General features: G+C 36.1%; 1 protein-coding gene across 1 annotated transcript in view; it reads left to right on the forward strand.

The window, feature by feature from the left end:
* Window positions 1–13,472, forward strand: part of LOC142615324 (callose synthase 1-like) — a 33,986-nt gene that overhangs the window by 10,824 nt on the left and 9,690 nt on the right. Inside the window, exons 14-27 of the mRNA XM_075788061.1 lie at window positions 4,145–4,267; window positions 4,362–4,479; window positions 8,302–8,636; window positions 8,831–8,883; window positions 8,978–9,038; window positions 9,831–9,912; window positions 9,991–10,040; window positions 10,172–10,258; window positions 12,205–12,342; window positions 12,471–12,565; window positions 12,686–12,767; window positions 12,849–13,009; window positions 13,115–13,238; window positions 13,327–13,424. Of these exons, the coding sequence (XP_075644176.1) occupies window positions 4,145–4,267; window positions 4,362–4,479; window positions 8,302–8,636; window positions 8,831–8,883; window positions 8,978–9,038; window positions 9,831–9,912; window positions 9,991–10,040; window positions 10,172–10,258; window positions 12,205–12,342; window positions 12,471–12,565; window positions 12,686–12,767; window positions 12,849–13,009; window positions 13,115–13,238; window positions 13,327–13,424 (1,607 nt within the window). The remainder of the gene's footprint in view (window positions 1–4,144; window positions 4,268–4,361; window positions 4,480–8,301; window positions 8,637–8,830; window positions 8,884–8,977; window positions 9,039–9,830; window positions 9,913–9,990; window positions 10,041–10,171; window positions 10,259–12,204; window positions 12,343–12,470; window positions 12,566–12,685; window positions 12,768–12,848; window positions 13,010–13,114; window positions 13,239–13,326; window positions 13,425–13,472) is intronic.

Consider the following 13,472-nt stretch of genomic DNA (forward strand, 5'->3'; position numbering starts at 1 on the left):
TTTGCCATTCAGGACCCTTGGGTCATTGACTCAGGTGGTACTGATCATATGATAGGTACCTTAGGTTTATTCTTTGACCTTGAGCAATCTAGTAGTCTTCCCAACGTTACATTGGCAAATGGCTCAGCCACTACAGTTTTAGGTTTGGCCACTGCCAATCTCAGTCCTAATCTTTATCTCTCTTTTGTCTTATATATTCTTGATTTTCCTTTTAACCTTTTGTCAATTAGTAAACTTACTAACATTTTGAATTGTGCTGCTATTTTTTTATCCACTCATTGTATCTTTTAGGATCTCAAGACGGGGAAGATTATTGGTAGAGGGCATGAAGCCGGTGGACTTTATTACTTGGGTCAATGTGGTTCTTCCTGTTTAGTGGCTTCTCATTTGTCCATCTCGCCTCTTCAGCATCTTTCAAGAATTTGAAGTCATTAGTTCTGTCGTGTCGTCAAATTGAGTTTTTACAATGTGAGGCATGTCAGTTGGGTAAACACCATAGGGTGCCTTGCCTCTAGGCGTGAGAGTCGTGTTACTAGTCCTTTTCATTTAGTTCATTCTGATATTTGGGGTCCAATAAATGCTCCCTTATTGTTGGAATTTAGATATTTTGTCATATTTTATGATGATTATTCTAGTCACCTATCTTCTATGAAGCACGGGTGCGGCTGGGAGGGTGCCGCACCGGAGTCCCACGCGGCCCGACATGCGACGCGGCGTCCGACGTGGTTGCCTGCGCGTTGGTACCGCGTTTGAGCGTTTTTTTTTCTTTTCACTAATTCATGCCAACTTGGCTCGATTCGCGCTGAATCGGCTTTGATTCGCGCCGAACCGGGTAGATTCGGCAGGAATCAAGCTGTATCGGCAGAATTGGCTGGCGACCGAAACGGCCAATACGTACCAAAATGGCTGAAACAGACCGAAATATGCCTTGAATCACGCCGGAACAGCCGAAATTGGCTTTGAATGAGGCCCAAACATCCTAAATCTGTCCTTCCTTAATTTTTTCCTGAATATTTGTTGCTTCTTTTGTGTTTTGTGTTTTGTTTTTTGTTTCTTGCCTTCTTCTTTCTTTTTTTTGTGAATCAAGGTATAGTAATGTGTTTTTTAAGAATATTTTAATAGTAAAAATATATAGAAAATATAAATAAAAATATTTTTAATAATTTTTTAATCGCCGCACCTGCACCCAACTTTTTCAAAAATTGCCGAGTCCTGCACCTACACCAGCACCCGCACCCGAATCCGGAAACGCACCAGTGCTTTATAGCCTATCTTTATCTTATGAAATAATGGTCTGAATTGTACTTAATTTTCAAATCATTTTATATGGAAATAATGACTCAATTTAATGCTTCACTTCGTATTTTTCGGTCTGATAATGCTTGTGAATATTTTCATGCATCTTTGTCTCAATTTTTTGATGATCATGGTATAATTCCCCAATCTTCATGCCCTTATACTCCACAACAAAATGGTGTTGTTGAACGCAAAATGCGTCATTTGTTAGAGGTCACTCGTGCCTTAAAGTTTCATATGCGTGTTCCCAAATCATATTGGAGTGATGCTGTTCTTATTGCCTGTCACCTAATTAATCGTATGCCTTCCACTGTTCTAGGTGGTCAAATCCCCTATACTGTGCTCTCTCCTGATGCACCTTTGTTTCATCTACCTCCTAAGATCTTTGGTTGTGTGTGTTATGTTCATATCTTAGGTCCAGGGAGTGACAAACTTGATCCTAGATCCATTAAATGTGTTTTTCTTGGGTATTCTCGTACTTAGAAAGCATACCAATGTTACTCACTTACTCTTTGGCGTCGTTTCATTGGTGTTGATGTCACATTTGATGAATCTTAGTTCTATTTCTCTCCTTCGGTTGCTAGTGACAGTTCTCCTCCTTATCTTCCTCTCCTACCACCTGTGTCTCCTATTGAATCTCCTTAGAAACCACTCCAGGTATATTGTCATCGGCAGAAACCTCCAACAGAGACTTCTAGCCCGCCTAGTGATCCGACTCCTGATCCTGCCTCTCTTCCAATTGCTTTGCACAAAGGTAAGCGTTCTTGTACCTCTAACCCTATCTCTCAGTTTGTCTCGTATGGTCACTAGTCTCCATCTCTTCATGCCTTTACCACATCCTTGAATTCTACTATTGTTCCTAAGTCTGTCCAGGAGGCTATGTCCATCTCTGGTTGGAAATCTGCTATGGAGGCAGAAATGTTTGCCCTGTCTGAAAATGCTACTTGGTCTTTAGTTACTCGTCCTCCAGGGAAACTATTGTTGGTTGTCGTTGGGTGTATACTGTGAAGTATTTTCCTGATGGTTCTATTGAGCGTTTGAAGGCTCACTTGGTTGCCAAAGGGTATACCCAAACATACGGTGTTGACTATGCCGAGACATTCTCACCTATTGCTAAAATTTCTTTTGTCCGGATTTTGATCTCCTTGGCTACTAATTTGGGTTGGCCATTATTTCAGTTAGATGTTAAAAATGCCTTTTTGAATGGCGATTTGAAGGCAGAGGTGTATATGGAGCAACCACCTGGGTTTGTTGCTCAGGGGGAGTTTGGAAAAGTGTGTAGGTTGCATAAGGCCATCTATGGTCTTAAACAATCTCCTAGAGCTTGGTTTGGTAAATTCAGTGAAGTAGTATTAAAGTTTGGATTGCGACGTTGTAACTCTGATCACTGTGTTTTCTCATACCTCTGATAGAGGAAAGATTTTGTTGATAGTATATGTTGATGATATTATAATAATTGGAGATGACAAGCAAGGTATTGATGATTTGAAAAGATACCTTCAAAACTCCTTTCGAACTAAGGATTTGGGTAAACTTCGTTATTTCTTGGGTATTGAGGTAGCACGATCTAAAGAATGCATCAGTTTATCACAGAGGAAGTATGTGTTGGATATTTTGGAAGAAACTAGCTTGTTAGGATCTAAACCAATGGAGACTCCTATGGATCCTAATGTCAAATTGTATAAAGATTAGGGGGAGCTGTTATCCAATCCTGAGAGATATCGTCATTTGGTTGGTAAACTAAATTATCTCACAATTACTTGTCCAGATATATCATTTGCAGTTAGTGTTTTGAGCCAGTTTATGAAAGATCCTTGCCTTCCACATTGGGAGGCAGTTACTCGAATTGTGAGGTATCTTAAAGCACATCTAGGTTGTGGACTTTTGTATAAAGCTAATGGTCACCTACGGGTAGAAGCCTACACTGATGCTGATTGGGCTAGATCACTGTTAGATAGAAAATTCACTACTAGGTATTGCACTTTTCTAGGAGGAAATCTGATTACTTGGAGAAGTAAGAAACAAACTGTTGTTGCCAAGTCTAGTGCAGAGGCTGAGAATAGAGCCATGGCACACACATTATGTGAGCTTATGTGGATTAAGCATTTACTTGAGGAATTAAGATTCATTGTGAAGCTGCCTATGACTATGCATTATGATAATCAAGTAGCAATTTACATTGCCTCCAATCTTGTGTTCCATGAGCGAACCAAGCATATTGAAGTAGATTGTCATATTAGTTGAGAAAAAATAGAAGATGGTGTAATTGCTACTCCATATGTTTCTACAAGAGTCCAGATATGTTTACTAAAGCCTTATGTAAGACTTGTTTAGGTTTATTATGTAACAAGCTAGGATTGTATGATATATACTCTCTAGTTTGAGGGGGAGTGTTATGAGTAATAGGGGCAAAACAATAATATCATGTACCTTATATATAAATAATATTTTATGTATTAGGGTTGACTTATCAAACCCTAAAACACTTTCACAATAAACAACAGTATTAATCCAATAACAAGTAATTAAGTGGTGTAACATTGCTTAAAGTTATATTTGGTGTATGTATATATGTGTGTGTGTGTGTGTGTGTGTGTGTGTGTAAAATAGCAACTCAGTTGACCATGTTGTCAATACTCTAGCTTGTAAATCCTGTTCATCTTCTGTTGTAGAATTTAAAATCCAATTGTTGGAGTTGACAATGTAGGGTTTTTAACAACTATAATTTGCAAGGTTTTTATTTTTTATTTTTAATCTATTACATTATAGAAATAACACTTCTAAATCTGTCGACTTGATTTCAGCTAAATATATTGCATTTCTATTGTTGGAAATTGTTGATATTCAGGATGACAAACCTTATACTGGGGATCGATGGATTGGGAAAACTAATTTTGTTGAAATACGCTCAGTTTGGCATATCTTTAGAAGTTTTGATAGAATGTGGAGCTTTTATGTTTTGTGTTTACAGGTAATCCTCTTTCTACTTTTCTTATCATTGTGTTTCTTGCATTTTATTCCTGCCTAATATTATGAACAATGTTCAAATGCTCTGTCTAATTTAGGCGATGATCATCCTTGCTTCGAATGGGTCAGGGAAATTAAGTTCCATATTTGAGGGTGATGGTTTCAAGAAGGTGTTGAGTATTTTCATAACTGCCGCATTATTGAAGCTTGTACAAGGTAGAAAACCAGTTGAACGAGTTCTGTTGGTGCATTATTTATTTCGAATCTCGTGCTTGATCTCTGTTCTTCAGCCTTTGAGAGTATGATTACATGTTTTTATTTGAAAATTTCCACTTCATTTTCATATTTATCTGGAAGTTCACTGGAGTGGTGTGGTGATTCTTTGGGAAAACAAGCCACAATTGCTCTGATTTGAAATTTTTAACCGATACTGAAAAACTCCACCTTGACCCCTAGTTAAGTAAATAGTGGAATTGTTGATTGAATGAACACGTTGATTATGGATTCTATGCATAAGCAGATACAACAATCACATTTACAGCATGTCAAATCTAAAGCAATAAATATATACAGTTGTAAAGTGCACATGAAGATTTAGTAACAAAGTGGAAAACCAATAAAGAGCATTTCTAATTAATGGAAAAACCACTCGAAGGATCTAATCCCATTAGAAAATCCACTATAAAGGAACAGTTATAGTAGTCTATACTCACAAAACCTTTGTAATCCTAGACTCTCCATGTAACCTCTGCAAACGCACCACTTGCCTTCCTACGGCTGTAATCATAGGACCTCTAAAATCCTTCTATGGGAATCTTCTTGACGAACGTCATGATCACATGAACCAGAACTCCTAGCACTCCAATGAACTTCTTGTAGATTTGCTACAATGAACTCACTAGAAATGATCACTGTGATTTCAAAATAATTTACAAAAACTCTCTTTCTCATCACAAGATGAGAAGGTAAAATCTATGTATTTTTCAGTTTAGCACAAGGAGAGAAAGGAACTAGATTTCCTCTATATTGCTATGGAATGAAAGCCCTTCTTATTTTTAAAAACTTCATGCATTAAGTGGTTTATATAGGTGCACAAAATAGGGTAAAAGTTGAGCATAAATCCTTCTACTAGCAAAACTTGGATTGCACGTCTTGATGATTTTGCTTGACTTGGACTGCATTATTTTCTTGCTTGAGTGAGTCTTCATTTTGCTTGTGCGAGATTCATAAGCCCAGCTATATTATATTAACCACTCACTCTTCTCATTAATATTTAATGTGGAACTTCACTCCTTAACCAAACACACTAGTCACATATGAATATCACTACAAATGTCCCCTTTACATGTAAGTCTTCTGGCTACCAAGTCACTTGTGGCACTCTAGTTAGTCTTCCCCTTGAATGAAAACTTTTTTTTTTAAACAATCCAAGTTTCATATATTAGAGCATCACCAATAGTGTGCCCTTTACTCAACCATGATTGGGGCAAAAATGAGACTTTTCCTTGCACAACTATGGCAGTCACCAACATGCACCTAGTAGAACCTTTTATTCAAACATGGGTGGAAGCATAGGAGTTTTCCTCATTCTACTTGGTGGGATCCACAAACAAACACTTGCCTTCAAACCATCGGCTTTTGATACTACTTTTTGGGTAGATAACACCCTGAGGAAAGTCCAATTGAGTAGTTATTATAACATATAGGAACACCACTTAGCCTAGAAGTCTTAAGCTTACGGGTATGAGCCTAACAATTTTATATTGACCACTCACTCTTCTCATTAATATTCAACGTGGAACTTTACTCCTAAACCAACCATACTACTCACACGTGAATATCATAACAATGTCTTATAGGAGAATGAGAAATTACCTAATGCAACCTAGGTAATTATTTAGATCCCTAGTTTCATGGCTTAATGAATTAAAGGCTAAGTTATCAATTAGTGCCAAATATATGATTAACCCATTGATATAAGCATAGCTACCAACAATTGCCGGATAAGCACAATAAGAAAAGTTAAATGAACAAATCATAGGAAATAAGAGAAGTAAACCAAAGATAACACTAGATTTGTTATTGAAAAGGAATTCAGAAGAAAAACCCTTTTACGGCTAGCTGCCGAAACGGTCCAGTTAGTATAGATAGTTGTAGTACAAATTGACACATAGAACCCTCCAAGTCTAGTGCTTGAGCTCTCCAAGCTCCTGCTTGCAACCGACTTCACCTACTCCTTTCTCTAACTTAGTCTCTAGATCCACAACCAAGCAGCGGTTGCATCTTCAACCCACCATGGTTGAAATGGTAGTGTTCCAATGATTCCCAAGGCTGTAATCAACTCTCACAACTCAAAGGTAGTGATGGGCGTGATGGATTTAATCTCCTTTCAAGGATTTGAGGGAAAGGCTAGGTGTTTGGCTCTCATAATTTTCTGGGTTTCTATAAACTTTTTTATGGGAATTAGGGTTTACTTTTGTGGGAAATAAGGCTTATAAAGTCTTGGAAAAGGCTGGAACAATAGAGAGGGTAGAAATTGAATTCTCTCGAGTTTTGATAATGTTAGTCTAACAGGAGTTAGGCAAAACTTAGGTGAAATCCATCTCAACTAATTTTCAAATGCAAGCCACGTGTCTAGGTTGGAGGACCAAAGTGCAATTTCAGTTTGTTGGGTTAAAATAGTTTGACCCCGATTAATTAATTCAATTACCCAAGTTGACTAATTAGGTCAAATTTCATGCAAATCGTGGAGACACCAACAAACACCAAATAAACTAAATGCAGTGGAAATTAAATTGACACAGTAATTTGTGGACAAATGGGGAAAACCTTTTGTAAAGAAAAAACCCCATCGGGTGAATTTATGGTCACTATTCTCAAGAATCAACTAATTAATAATCAAGTTGTTATAAGCATAGGAAATCTTACCACTTCCTTGGTCTATCCCGAAATACCAACCTACAGTTGAACCTTTGCTCCAATACCCAATTGGACTTGATCTTGTAGCAGCTTTCTTTCCTTTGTTGCACAAATCTCCAATTTATGACTAACTCTTTTGTACAGATCCCAGTATGTGACTAACTCCAGCAACTTGAATGGTTGTTATTGGCTACAAAGTTCTCACTTCATCAACAATGAAGATCAGGAAGCACTTGGTTACAAAACCCTATGGCATACAAACGCAATTGCTTCACACAGAGTATATGAGTTCTAGGTCTCAATTTTTGTATGTGATGACTTTTAAAATAAGCCTTATATATGACTAGAGTTGTGAGAAAAGAAACCTTAATCAAATAAGTCATCATGGGCTAAATTTCAAATCTGAAAATTCTGAAATCGTAAATCTCGATAAATTGAGCTTGTGTCGAGCTTCTCCATTAATCTTCGATACTAGCATCTGTTGAGACTTAATAAGACAACTTTTCTTTACTTGTTTCTTGGATTATTCTTCATGTCTTTAACAATACCACTTGATTTGTTTGAACAATATACTCTTTGATATATTAAATTCAACTTAGATCTACCAAATTATAAGTAAATTGCATTTTGTCAAAGAGTTAGCCAATTACATAGAAAACATGACCCTAACACAATCAACTGACATCCCTCTTCCAGCAACTCCAATTTTTAGCACCAGAACTACCCCAAATACAACCCATTCAAAACAAATTACAATGTAATTGAATGAAAATTACAACCAAATTTTGACAAAGAATTAGCCAACAAGAGCACAAGACTTAACTAAGAATGAGGTGAAAAGTCCCTAGCAACCATCAGTTCTCTTCAATATTTGCATGGTCTTGGTCTTTTTAAGTGTTCATGCTTTTTTTTGCTAACACCTGTTCAGGTTTTTTATTTTTATTTTTGTTGCCTAAGCATATTTTAGTTTTGCAAAATTTATGGCATTTTCTTAAGAAGCCTACCATATCCTTTACATTCAATTATCAATATGACAATCTCCTGCTTTATAAGATAGTTCTGATTTGAATTTTTTTTAGTGTTGCTGCTATTGTTATTATTATTTTGGAACATTTGCAGCTGTCGTTGATATAGTCCTGAGCTGGAAAGCAAGGCAGAGCATGTCAATATATGTCAAGCTAAGATACATTTTGAAGGCTATTTCTGCTGCAGCATGGGTCATAGTTTTACCAGTAGCTTATGCCTATAGTTGGAAAAATCCTCCGGGGTTTGCACAGACCATTAAGAGTTGGTTTGGCAACAGTCCAAGTTCACAATCTTTGTTCATTTTGGCGGTCCTCATTTACTTATCTCCAAACATGCTCTGCACAGTGTTGTTTCTGTTCCCATTCATTCGCCGATATCTTGAAAGATCAAACAATATTATTGTCAAGCTCATAATGTGGTGGTCTCAGGTATGCAGATGCATGTTTTAATCTTTTACAAAAACACTTTTACAGTGATAATTTCTATTTCTGCAAGAACATTACATTTTACATGCCTATGGATATGATATGTGAAATCATTTTAGCTTGCTGTTTGATTTATTTTCATTTCTCTACTATCTTTTTTTTTTTTTTTTTTTTTTCAACCTTTTGATATCTTGCAGCCTCGCCTCTATGTCGGAAGGGCAATGCATGAGAGCTCGATTTCTCTTATCAAGTAAGAGAACAGAGTTTGATTTTTGGGTCAGCATGGCTCGATTGCGATTCATTGATTCTCTTGCTGATTATCTTCTACTTTTTCTAACTTATAGGTACACTATGTTTTGGGTTCTCCTGATAGTATCAAAATTAGCATTCAGTTACTACGTAGAGGTATTTCACTCATCTTTTCTCAGAACTTATTATTGTTATTGTCGCTACCATGTATTACAATAATCCTAAGCTGGATAGAATCTAAGCTGGATAGGTTTAACTGACTGCACAAATTCATGTAGTCAAGTGATTTAAGCATATTGTTTAGGTTAGATGATGCAGGAGATGCAAGAAAATTGTCATTTAATATTATTTATGTTTGCAAGTCATTTGTATTTTTATATTTTAGGTCCTATTAGTTTATTGGGCTATTAGTATTTTAATTTGGAAGCAGGGTTATTACTGTAATAAGGCAATTAGGGTTTCCTAGCCAATTAGAACTAGGGTTTAGCAATCCTATATAAGCAACTTGTTGTACTCCTTGAGGGGCTAGTTGATATTTTGATGAATAAAAAAAATGGCCGTTTAGTCTTTCTTTGGTCTGGTGCTGACTCCAGGTCTATCCTAAGTGCTGACTCTAGTGGTTTTCCCGCTTGGTGCTGACTCCAAGCAAGGCCTAAGTGCTGACTCCTAGGTCATATCCATTTATTTTTTTTATTGTTTAAATTTTGTTCTGGTTGTCTTGTGTCATTAGATCTATAGACGTAAATATATTTCTATAAATTTAACTTGTGCATTTTGATACTTTGAATCTTAAAAATGATTTCACCTGATGCAATTAATTTTGTAACAAAAAATGTTGCTCAATATATTCATTATAAGAATTGTTGCTAGTTGGAGAAGGTTTGAAAATGTTAAGACTTCTGGAATCAAGTACTGGTAAAAGCCATCTGAAAATTTTCTTCTTCACAGATTAAGCCTCTTGTGGGTCCAACAAAACTTATAATGAAGGTTCACGTGAACGTATTTCAGTGGCCAGAGCTCTTCCCTCAGGGTAATAGTTTGGGTTGGAAGAATATTTTAAATTTACATTCTGGAAAAGGTTTGTAAAATCATCAGTTTCTGTTTGCAGCTAGGAACAACGTTGGTGTTGTGATTGCCCTTTGGGCTCCAATAATTATTGTAAGTTATGTTTGTCCTAGTGTCTGTCCGTCTCATAATCTTTAGCTGTATTCGTTTTAATATGAGTTTTTTTTTGTTTTTTGATAAATAAACAATGCAAATAAAGTTTCTAATAAAAGCAACTTTTTCAGGTCTACTTTATGGATACTCAGATTTGGTATGCTATCTTCTCCACTATATTTGGGGGTCTATATGGTGCATTTCGCCGTCTTGGAGAGGTTGGTGGAGCTCCTTCTTTTGTTCTTTGTTATTATGTGGCTTGAATTTCAAAAGGGTGCATGAATGGCACAACGAAGATTTTTGCTTCTGTATGTTTTTTGAGAGAGAGCTCATTGGGTGTATTTTTAGTTTGAGTTTTGTGAGAGTCTCGTGTGCCACTCTTGTAATCTCCAAATTTTCCTAGTAAAACTTTTTCCTCGACACTGTCCATGGATATAGGCCTAAGAGCAAACCATGTAAATTCCATCTTTCTTGTGTGTTTGATTGTTTCATTTTTCTATTTCACATAAACCTAATTGATTACACTCAAAACAAATTGGTATCAAAGCTTTTGCTATCTCAGCATTCTTGGTAAACTGTATTCTTAGATCCAAGACTTTGATGTTATAATGGGGAAGATGGTTTAAAGTATAGTTGAATGCCATACACTCACCAAAAACATTGATAGAATCTATTCTGTATTTTTCTTTCAAGAGGAAATCTTGATGTAAATTATTACGGGTAGATGAAGTTAAAAGAAAGAATTGCATTGAAAAGTTTGCACATGCAGTATGTTCAGACACAGCTGACCCATTAATAGTTGGTACTTGAACAGAGAAACATCTTGAGGGTTTCAGTAGTGTGGTGTTCATGATAGATAAAAAGGGAGAATTTGAAAAGATCATGAGAATTGTTGGAAAATTTAGACCCCGGTTGATAGAATAAACAAGTTTTAAACCCAAGTTGTTAATTGGATTTATTATGAAAAAACTTGTTAAAACAAACAAACATCAATATCATGTCACAAATAATCCAGCGGAAAAATAAATAAGACAAGATATGAAGACCAAGGAAAACCAATGAAACCAACCAGTTTCACAGTAAAAAACTTGGAGGAAAACCTTCTCGAAAAGCAATTCACTATAATAAAGAGAAGTTTCAGATCTAGTACAAAACCTTTGTCCCTAGACTCTACAATTCTCGTAGATAAACTTACAGCAGAAACCTTCTACCGTTTCAGAACCTCTGAACTCTTCAATATATGAACGTCACCCTTTTGATGCACGTATCTCAGTACCTGACTCACTCCTTTGCACAAATCTCAATACGTGACTCACTCACCAATTTAAGAAAGAAGAATGTTGGCTGCAAAGTTCTTCACTTCGTCAATAATGAAGATCAAGAAGCACTTGGTTACAAAACCCTAAGGCGCAAAAGACGCAATAGCTTCTTTTTTAGAGAATAAGGCTTCAGTCACCTTTTGCATATATTCTCCTTGTATTATCTTATTTTCTTATGTGACGGCCTCTAAAATAAACCTTATATATGTCTAAGGTTGTGAGAAAAGAAGCCCTAAACACATAATTACGGATTGGAGTCAAAACAGATTTGAAATTCTGTTTTTCATAAACCTTGACAGATAGCATCTGTTGAGATGCTGTCAAGCCACGAGGCTGGATTAGCTTCTTAAGCTCGATAGATGCTAGCTGTCGAGCTTTAATGATAGACACTTCTTCAGCTTGTTTCTTAGACAAACTTGCATGGCTTTAACACTTGATCTTGAAACCTTGTTTTTTGAAATATTAAAAACATTTTAGATCTACTCAAATACAAATAAAATGCGTTTTGTCAAAGGATTAGTTAATTACATAAAATATGTCCTTAACAAATATATATATATATTGCCAAGAGCCTTGTAGCATAGGGGTATAACTTGCTTTAATTTAGTAGGAGAACTAGGGTTCAAATCCCCCTCCTCTATTGTTACAATTATCAAATTATCAACACACACACACACACACACACATATATAATTTGATGTTTATATATATTCAAGCATGATTTGACCTTTACTCCTGATTTGCTGCCAAGGAATTATATGTCCTGATTTAGACATATAAAGAATCATGAATTCTATACATGTAATAAGTGTCTTGAACACTCAACCTAATCTTTGGTTTCTCAGATTCGAACATTGGTGATGCTGAGGTCTCGATTTAAGTCACTTCCTGGTGCTTTTAATGCCCGCTTAATTCCAGTGGAAAACAATGAGAAAACCAAGAAGAAGGGCCTGAAGGCCACTTTCTCTCAAAAATTTGATGAGGTTTAATTGCTGTTTTTTATTATTAGCAGCCATAATTGATAACCAGTTAACCCAATTCAGAACCTGTTTCTTTTGATGCCTACAAGGCAGTTTTTTCTGAGTGTTAATAAGTTCCTTGGTTGTTTCAGGTCCCATCTAATAATAGGAAGAATGCAGCACAGTTTGCTCAGCTGTGGAACAGAATAATCACTAGTTTTAGAGATGAGGATCTAATAACTAACGGGTAAAATGATGATCCAGCATTGGGATATGTTTTCCTTGATTCTTGGGGTGAACCTTAAGTGTTACTCTTGCTTTTTTTTTTGGGCCTTGGGAATTAAAACCTTAGATGTAAAATTTGCAGGGAAATGGACCTTTTGCTTGTTCCATACTGGGCGAGTGGTCTGGACCTTACCCAATGGCCTCCATTTTTACTTGCTAGCAAGGTTAATCTACTTATGAGTTAATTTTATTTGAATAGCTTCACTAAAACCTGTAACTGTATTAAACTTTTACTTGCTGTGTAGATTCCAGTAGCATTGCATATGGCTAAAGACAGCAAAGGAAAAGCCAGTGAGTTGAAAAAAAGATTAAAAAGAGATGAGTACATGACTTCCGCAGTTCGCGAGTGCTATGCTTCATTTAAAAAAATAATGAACTCTTTGGTTCTTGGAAAACGTGAAAAAGAGTGAGTTTGCGACTGACTGATATATATCTAATCAAAAGCTCAAGGAATATAATTTCATCTGTGCTGATGTATTGTACTATTTCTTTGATGGTTTGCTCTGTCCAGGATTATAAATGAAATTTTCTCAAAGGTTGACTATCATATAGAAAAAGAAGATTTGATAGAGGAATTGAATATGAGTGCCCTCCCTAGCCTCTACGAACAATTTATTACGCTTATTAAATATTTGGTAATTGTTTTTCCTGATGACCTTCACATTTTTCTTGTGAACCAAAGTTAACAATAAATCATAACGGGATTCTAAATACTTACAACAGTTAGAGAATAAAAAGGAGGACAAGGATCAAGTCGTAATTGTCTTGCTCAACATGCTAGAAATTGTGACTAGAGACATACTGGAAGAAGAGGTTAACAGGTAAATTATTTGGGTGCAACTATCCCTTTCAAGTAGATTAACGTGCTA

This window comes from Castanea sativa, chromosome 11, assembly GCF_040712315.1.
Source record: "Castanea sativa cultivar Marrone di Chiusa Pesio chromosome 11, ASM4071231v1".
Classification (NCBI taxonomy): Eukaryota; Viridiplantae; Streptophyta; class Magnoliopsida; order Fagales; family Fagaceae; genus Castanea; species Castanea sativa.